The sequence below is a fragment of the Mesitornis unicolor genome, unplaced genomic scaffold (genome assembly GCF_000695765.1).
Source record: "Mesitornis unicolor isolate BGI_N332 unplaced genomic scaffold, ASM69576v1 scaffold54967, whole genome shotgun sequence".
Classification (NCBI taxonomy): Eukaryota; Metazoa; Chordata; class Aves; order Mesitornithiformes; family Mesitornithidae; genus Mesitornis; species Mesitornis unicolor.
This window is the reverse complement of record NW_010198146.1, coordinates 31714-40946: the sequence shown is the minus strand read 5'-3', so window position 1 is coordinate 40946 and position 9233 is coordinate 31714. Positions and strand designations below refer to the sequence as shown.

Here is a 9233-nt window from a genome sequence, read left to right as displayed (position 1 = left end):
TCTGTGATTCTGTGATTCTGTGAAATAAATACATAGAAATGGCAGTGTGACTGCATCCTGATATCATTAAAAAATGTTTTATTAATTAGAGTCCTTAAAGTGCAGCTCTCATCCAGAGTGTTGCTGCTGTCTGGGAAATGGTGACAAAGGAGAAGAAAACTGTTGGGTGGCTTCAAGGGGAAGTTTGCAGTGCAAGGACTGTTTGCAGAGACCAGGTATAAATGGATTCAATAAGTGGTAATGGATGCTTGGTCTTGCTTAAGCTGGCAAAGTGGCTTTGATTTGATTGTAGGTTATTTTAAGCCAATTTACCACTAAATATGTTTCTTGCTAAAATAGTCCTTGCTTTCTAGAGCAGTTCTTTAAAAAGAGGAAAAAAAAAGAGAGAAGAAGGAGGAAGAGGCAATGTAGGAAGAAATTCAGTATTCCTTTGCTAAGTAATTGAAAAATGCGTGGTGTCCCACAGAGCACCCATTTGCAGTTGTTTGGAGGCCAGAGCTGAATTTGTCTTCCTGCGCTGCTGTGTTGAGTTGTGCTCCTGGGGGGTTAATCCAGCCCCAGGCTGTTTGAGGAGGAACTCCTGCTGCTTGGCCCTGTGGTGGTCCTGCGGGAAACTGCTCTATGGGGAAATGGGAAGCAGCGGGGGTCCATAGTGCTGCTGCAAGTTCTCACTTGCTCGTCTCTTTGCAGAAGACTCTGCCAAGCATGGTTTTTGTTTCTGGTTTTTTGTTGGTTATTTTTTAGGCAGAAATTTCAGTTTTCTTTAATGGTTTACTTTGTGTGCAGAGGAAGATTGGGGCTTAAATCTTGACGCATTTATTACTGATAGCGTGCATTGAAAGCATTAGAGGAATGACTAATGGCACGGCCTGTACTGTAGCTGTAGAGCTGTTTTCTAAGGCTATCCATTATCAGGCTTAGACCATGAAGGAAGTGCGGTGCAGCTTAGAGAGACTAAGCCTGGTGGTGAGCTGTTACTACAATAATATCATCCCAACTCCAGAGAGCTGCAAAACTTTACTGACCTTGCAACAACTGCGTGCTAATTATGATAACTTTCAGGACGTACAGGCATTGAGCTATAACTGATGAATTCCAATAATAAAGGCTAAATTTTTGGGGATGGGAGGAATTTACTTCTTGAATCCAGGTGCTGAATACTTATATATTGCATTTCAAAGGGTTGGAGATTCCTTGATCTTTGAAGCTGCTACTTCCTGAGCACCGTTGGTGTTGCAGGTGGCAGTGTGACAATGTTGCCCCAAGCCAAAGACAGGAATAGGTGTCAGGAGCCCTCTCAGAGTTCATGCTACCCATGTTATTGCTGCAGCTATTATCATTAAACATCTGAAAGCATCTTCACTTGAACTTGCTGTCTTTGTGAGAATTATTTGACAAGGATGAGCTACCTTAAAATTACTAAATGCCACAAAAAAAGGAAAGTTTGTATATTGTTTTTGTTAGTTAATGCAGCTGAGCAAATGGTCCTTCATGTCTGAAGTTTTTACTTGCGGTGGACAAATCTTGTTGCTACTTGATACCAATGAGCAGTTTAAATTCCAGATTCTTTTGCCCTGCACCTGGACTTTGTGCTTTTTTTGGGTTTTGGGCATATCTGTGATGTGAATGATACCAACCTCCTGAGTGCGAGTCAAGAGTAGAAGTTTTAATTCTTTCCTTTAAATGTCATTTCCAGGCATCTGAAGAGGCCTCGCTGCGGGCTTTGGAGAGTCTCATGACAGAGTTTTTCCACAATTGCACAACAAATGAGCGCAAACGCGAGATAGGTGAGTTCGTGCTGCTTCTAAAGGGAGACCCCTTTGCTTTCTGCTGTCTGCAGACCTCAGCAGAGGTGACTTGGTTATGTTAAACCAATTGAGCAGATGAAAGTGCTCTGTCTGATGCCGAACTGGCATCTTAGCCTCTCCTGCTTGTGTATGAACCTGAAGTAAAGGCTTATGTAGTTTGGGTTTCAGAGATCTGGTGGCACATTCGATAGGTAATTAATATGTAAGTAACTGTCTACTGCTGTGAGCATTGAAATGTAGTTTTTTATGAAGGTAGTATGTTGGTTAGGGTGGGAGAAAGATGTTGTGTTTTTTTCTGCCTGTACATTGTTGAATTGCATGTGCTGGAAAACCTCAACCTTCTGCCTAGAGATGGAGCATGGACTTCACATTTTTTCAGCATTAAGAAGGGAAAGCGGAAGACTGTCCTAGTTAATGTGAAACAATGAGTAGGAATGAACAGTGAGGTTTCATTTTGACTGGTGTTATTAAATATGTCCTTCTACAAACCAGCTGAGATCTTACAGGTGCTCTAGATTAGCATCTTCCATCTATGGTTAATTGCTGTAAAGAGGCAGTTTGCTCTTATTCTCAAGCTTCTGCCATCTCTAACTTCAGTGCTCAAAGTATGATCAGTATGAAAGGCTTCTCCCAGAAATCTGGTAAGATAAGGAATAAGCAACTAGGCAAGATGGGGTTTTTCCTATTGTGGAGATCTCCCACTGTTGAAAAGATTAAAGCCTTCAGCGTCAGCCATCACTGCTTAAGTTGCAGGAAACAAACGAGTTGACCAAGGCTTAAATTTGATTAGCCTGTAAAGCTGCCCTTGTGGCTTTTCCCTTTGCCATATTTGGTGCGTAGTCACTTAATGCGAGATGATCAAATCCTGTGCCTGAGTGTTTGGAGAGGTTTTTGATAAGCTGACCTATCTTGGAGCAATTCCATTAAAACAAGGGTATTTTGTAATGCTGTGTGTGGCCTGAAGTACTCCTGGTCTTTCATAGTGCCCTGGTATCCCAACATTGGACATTTATAAATAAAATGGTAATGCTTGTAATATACTTTTTTGCGTGATTTGTTTTAATATTCGGCTGTTAGTCTGGTATAGTATTTATGTCAAAACTGTATTCTAAAATGACATCTCTATTTTGTTTTCATTAAAGCCTTTTGTTAGATTGCTTTTAATACTTTGGAGTGTGATTTTTTTTAACTTTTTTTTTCTTCCCTCTTCCAGGTTTTGAGTCATTCCCTGAACATGGGGTTTCTTCCATGTTCAGTGTGTTACTGTGCTATCAGTGTATGTTGTTACAGATTTGGTTTTAGCTTATGGATTTCAATGTGATTTTTTTAAAATTCTTTGTTTTTTCAGAGGAGCTTTTAAATAACTTTGCCCAGCAGATAGGAGCCTGGAGATTCTGCCTCTATTTCCTGTCAAGTACAAGAAATGACTATGTAATGATGTATAGTTTGACTGTGTTTGAGGTAAGATGTGAACTGTTTGTTGCCTGCTTAGTGCATTTTCTGTCTGGTGCAGTTTTATATGGCAATCGATTTTATTTGAAAATGTTTGTCTTAAATGGCAGTCCTAGTAAGTCCAGTGATAAAGGATGCTTTTATTGCTCTCTCCTAGAGAGGCTGCTTAATGGCAGGCTAAGAGTAGGAGAATATGAATCTTTGTGCACAAATTGAAGACTTAATTTCCTGGCATCTCTTAAGTACAAATTACCTACAGTTTCAAAGGCTGTTTGAATTTTCTGCACAATGCTTTTAGGAGTGTTATTGCTTTTATACTGTTTTTATGGTCAGAAGTATGTGCATGATTACGTGATACTAGCTACTGCAAACTTTAATGCTAAGAGAGAAGACAAAATTGCTTTTATTTTTGTGACATATTATAGCTGTGGTTGATGCTCTTGAACTACATCCCACAGGCTTGTGCTAGTTGTAGAGGTAAGGTCTCTCTTAGCAGACCACATCCTATTCTTTACCTATTTATAAAAGAACAAAGTTATGGTTAAAAGCTTAACTATTGGTTTGTGTATCTGTTGGAAGAATCAAAAGTAATCTGTGAACAGCTCTGTTTTATCAGCTGATTTTTCGGTGACCAGTGCAGTGTCTTTCCATAAGGATATTCTGGGGTTTGGTCAGTGTCTCACACCACCCCGGTCTGTTTGTGGCCTCTGCGTCGTGTTCATGGCTGGGTTGGCAGTCGGAACTGTGCTCCTAAATCAGAGGGGGGTTATGTCCTGTGCAGTGGGCCACTTTTTTAGATGGAGCGAACAAGTCTGTTCTTAAAAGTTGTGTTGTTTTGACAAATTATCCACATTGTTGTTGTTGACTCCTTCACTTTAAATGTTCGCTTCATTTATCTGCGGTTTCATAGGGAGCCTGGATGTGATCTGCAAACTGCATCTGGTTTGCCCTGCTCTCAAAATGGGGTAATAGTGACAAATGGTATGGGAGTCATTCCCTGCTCTGGGTTGGATGTCACACAGCAGCAGCCTGCAATAATTAAACTGATTTTCATGGAGAGGAAAACATGTTTGATTACTGAGACTCTGCTTCTCTGGAGGGGAGGGGGAAAAGTAGTACTGAAAAAATAATTGTGTCCAGAAGTAAGCAGAACAAATAAATCACTGTCCAAGTGTAAAGAGAGGGGCATGAGTCCACAGCTCAGCTGAGAGATTAGGATCTGTTCACTGAGGAGTTTGAATTCCCAAAGTTAACCACTGCAGTGCTGCGCATTCGACTGGTCCTCATAGCCGAAGTCTGTAACTTCATCAGTCTTCAACTGCCTGAGTACTGAGTGTCAGTAAAAGCATGTATGTAAACACAAGGATCATCCCCAAAACTTCCCGAGAATGTTGCATTTTCTAGAATGTCTAGGAAGTTACCAGTGGATCTGGAATAAAAATCCTCACGGCTCCTTTCCAGGTGAACCATTTTTACTTCTTGCTTTTGGAGAAAGGAACATCCCACCAAAACATTTCACAGATGGAAAAGCTGCCACTTTGCGGTCAAATGAGTAGGACAAAATTCAGTGGGCATTAAAGCTAAAGCATCTTTGAGTTTTACTGGGGCTTCTGAAGCTCTTGTTCTGGACTTTCTATATAGAGGTACCTGGTTTGGTTGGGTCACCATTGTTTTAAAGCAATACCAAAAAAACAACCTCTTGAAGGAACTTAGTGTATAAATATACCTCTGTACAGGACATCTGTGCTGTCAATTGGATCTGCTTTGACCATAAATAACTTCCATTTTCTGCAGCAGACCCCTTTGCAGTATCTCCTGCTTTTGGGTTCTCCAAGTTGGGTACAGACCTTGCCTCAGTAGCAGCCTTTCTCAGTAAGTGATCCTGAAAGGCTCGGCTCCTAATGCTTCAGAGCCCCTAAATGGGATCATAGCGTGGCAGGAAAGCAATTTGCCACTCTGGCCTCTTAGGGATTTTGTCTGGCTTTAAGTGGACTAAAAGCTTTTTGTTAAAGTGGTGCCATGTCACTGCAAGGCAGTCACTCCGATGGTGACCTTGCATTAGCTTCAGGAGACCCCGGTGGCATCAGAGTTGACTAAAACCAGAGCTTTCTTCCCCTACTTTTGGTTTCGCATCATACAAGGCTATGCTTCCCCCTTCAGAAGGGAAAATCTAAGTGTCCAGAGTTAAAAGATGGCATGCATACGAAGTATTTCCACTAACTAGTTCTGCTTGACCTAAAACCAATTAAAATGGTCGTGTGCTGGTTACTGTTGCTTGTCAGTAGAAATGATGGTGGATTCAAGGAGATATTGGTAGCAATTTCTGGGGTGTTCAAACCCATCTTTTGTGAAACTAATGTTGGAGAGCTTCTACAAATCTGATACATTTGTGATGGGGGTGTGGTTTTGGGTTGTTAGAACTCATCACTATATGCTGTGTGGCTTGTAAGAGAAGCTCAGTTAGTTCTGTCCAGCAGCTTGAGCCATCACTCTCTTTGGTTGCCTGAGTACCCCATTAGGTAGCAAAGCCTATTCCAGGTTAGTGGTGCAGGGCTTGCGCTCTTTTAAGCTCCTTTTGTTCTGCCTGGCTTAGTTTGCACACGTGCACCTCTACGTGCTGTTAAAGATATCGGAGTTGGTACTGGACTGCTGAGCAGTTAAAGCATCTTAAATTTCAGCTCACTGCCCAGCGAGATGGTGGCAGAGCTCTAACAAAAGAGAAACATCCTGGGTTTAACTTGCTCACGCCTGCTTGTTTCCTTATCTACAAGTCTGCCTACAGCAGCAGAGAAGGTTGAGCTACATCAAATATAGATGTTTAAGTTTTTTTAACTGACCAGGTGAGAGGCCTGGATAGATTTGAAAGCTACAGCCTTTTCCTGTGGATTGCGGCAGGCACTGGCAATCCTAGGGCGTAAGATGCAGCAGCGTAGGCTGGTGCTCTGTCCCTGCATTGTGTCCGTGTTCTCACAGTTTAACTTCAGTGAAGCATGTCTAAGATGAGCTCATTTGGGAGGTCTATTTCTTTTCTAGAATCTGATCAACAAGATGTGGCTTGGGGTCCCATCTCAAGACAAAATGGAGATCCGCAGCTGCCTGCCCAAGCTCCTTCTAGCTCACCATAAAACTCTGCCTTACTTCATCAGGAACAAACTCTGCAAAGTCATCGTGGATATTGGCCGGCAAGACTGGCCAATGTTCTACCATGACTTTTTCACTAACATCTTGCAGGTAAGAAGTTTCTAAAGAGAAAGCTTGCTCTTGTTCACAAGTAAACATTATTTTGTTTCCTTAAGTAGTGACTTCTCTTGACAAAGATTAAATAATTACATGAAAAACGAAGTTGCTTTTTAAATTCCTTTCCCTTTAACTTTGCAAATAACCCTTAGCTTCCTACATGTTACTATTCTTGCTATTGTTACAAGTTTTTTGACTAAGGAACAATTCTACCAAACACATAGAAACTGCACTTTGACTTTTGGGAGAAGTTGTTGAAAATGTAGGGGTTGTGGCTTGTTCTAGAAAGAAAAAAGTCAGTAAAACTCTGGATGCATCACTACACAATTCTCAAAATTGAAGTTTCCGAGTGTGGCTGTTGGAGGTTTTTCACCTAATAGCCAAAGATACCCTAAAATCTTTGGCACCTCATAATCATGTAAAGTCACTAACAGAATGCTGTTGAGGTGTTTGAGGGCTCTTCCAGGAAGACTGGAGTGTGTGTTTGAATATCCTGGCTGAGACAGTGCCGTTAGTTTGAATGTTGGTTGTAATTCAGTACCTCCACAGTGAAGCCTGAGCCAGGCTAACAGCTCACTGCTGCTGGAGCCTGATGAGGCAAGTGCAAGCCTCCTCTATTGGTTCAAGTACTTTGTTTGCAGTTCTCTTAAAATTGATCATAATTGGCTTAAAGAAGCTGAGTGTGAATTGAAGTTGTGCACAGTCTTTTTCTGCTGACATAATTACATGATTTGAATGCAGTTACACCCACAGACGAGTGGTACTGGTACTCTAAGTAGTCTCTTAAATTTTCACTGAACTATTGGAGCAGTCGAGAAGAAAAGTATCTTGGACTCTTATATTGTCATTATGCAAAACCAGTAGTTTTATGTAGAAAGTGCTAATTCTTTAGAGGTTTGAAATTTGTGTAAACTTACTGAAGTGCCAGTGCTTGGTATTGCTGAACTTCCTGGTATTGTCAGAAAAATATTCTGAGAGATGTTAAGTCTCTTTGCAACTTACTAACAAGTTGTGTATTTCAAGTAATTTTCTTCCTTAGCTGTCTGCTCCTGTGCCATCAGGCTTCCTTTCTGAAAGCTGGCATACAACTGCACTGAGGGGTTTTAGGTGGGCTTTTCCCCCACATATTTCACCAAACTCTAGTCTTAGCGGTGTTAACTCTGCTTCTCTCTGGTTTGGTGGGTCAAGGAGATAAGGACTGAAGTCAGCCTGTGTTACAGAATTTGACTTCAAGGAGGACTTGTAGGAATTGTGATTGGTTTTAGGCATTTTTTTGTCCCAGAGGGAGTAGTGCATAAATCATCTTGAATGTTCCAGGTCAGTAGTGAAGAGCAGTGTTGTCTTTCAGCTGAAAATAAAACTTTGTCCCACTTGAATGTGTCTTTTAACATCCCAATGGTTAATGAAGGCAAAATTCATTACTTTCTGCAGTCCTATTCCTGCACATGGTGGAAGTCACTTTTTTAAGGGTAAATTTGATTTGCAGATGCAGTGATACAGATACAAGGAGAGGTCAGATCCCTCGGCTGTGTTCTTGTGTCATCCAATGTTGGCTGCAGCTCTTTGTATGGGGAGGGATGGGCTTTTTAATGGGAAACTGCCCAGCTGATGGTGCAGGCTCCTGACCTGAGTGTGACTGCAGCACAGCCCTGTTATGTGGTGAAACCACTGGTGCGAGGCGATTCTGAGAAGTGATGATGTCAGCAGAAGGCAGTAAGCAGGAGGAACAAACTGGTTTTGGTAAACATGCTGGAGCAGAGAATGTGTGCAATGACATTATGAAAGCTTTCTTGAAACCCCAAGGATTCCCATGATGCTTGAACTGTTGCAACATTGCAGATTAATGTCTCAGGGAATCGAATATTTGCAGTTCTCTTCCCTCAGTGTGGTGCAGTACTGCTCACTGTGGGAACTGACACTCCCTCTGTCTTGAAGCACTTGTAAACTGCTAATAGTGCTACTAATCCCCTGTTTGTCAGCTGATAGCTTTGCAGAATGTTATCATCACATGTTGTGTTCATCTGTTTTCCTCTCAGTTAATTCAGTCTCCTGTGACCACTCCTCTGGGACTGATCATGTTGAAAACTACTTCAGAAGAACTGGCATGTCCACGAGAAGATCTTAGCGTAGCCCGGAAAGAAGAGCTACGCAAGCTGCTCCTAGACCAGGTGCAAACAGTGCTGGGGCTCCTCACAGGTATGAGTTACTATGCTTGCAGTGTTGAAATAAATGGCCTCCTTCACCGTCCCTAAGATACTAGCAAGCTTGCACATCCTTAGTTCAGTGGAGCAATGTGTGGGTGATGTAGTGGCTGCTCCTGCAGTTTGATCACTCAACTCTACCCTTAGGCATTTGGGTCAGCTTGCAATGAAACGAGCTTGCATAGCAGAGCAGCTGTGTAGCTACGTATGTCCCACTCTTTATGAAGACTGATTGAGATGGTGTGTGTGTAAGCACTTGGTAATTTCTTTGGGCTCACTAAGAGAAGGCAGTGTTTCTTGTCAAAGCACTAAGGATGAGTTCTACCGAAGCTCTCTTGCAGTATCCAGTATGTTTGTTAGACCAACTGGTCTTTTAGCAGGCTGTTCTGAAAAATGTCTCTTTGTCCAGGTATTTTGGAGAGCATCTGGGACAAACACAGCGTTACTGCTGCCACTCCACCACCATCCCCAACTTCAGGAGAAAGTGGTAAGGACAGCTAAAGCTACAAGATGATATTTCCATGTACTTAAACTT

The 9233-nt window shown here is 41.9% G+C and overlaps 1 protein-coding gene across 1 annotated transcript in view; it reads left to right on the top strand.

Moving 5' to 3' along the window:
• The first annotated feature begins 1701 nt into the window (after window positions 1-1701).
• XPO6 (exportin 6) overlaps window positions 1702-9233 on the top strand; it is a 36699-nt gene continuing 29167 nt past the window's right edge. Inside the window, exons 1-5 of the mRNA XM_010189037.1 lie at window positions 1702-1787; window positions 3157-3269; window positions 6294-6491; window positions 8534-8693; window positions 9108-9185. Coding sequence (XP_010187339.1) covers window positions 1736-1787; window positions 3157-3269; window positions 6294-6491; window positions 8534-8693; window positions 9108-9185 — 601 coding nt within the window. The 5' untranslated portion in view covers window positions 1702-1735. The remainder of the gene's footprint in view (window positions 1788-3156; window positions 3270-6293; window positions 6492-8533; window positions 8694-9107; window positions 9186-9233) is intronic.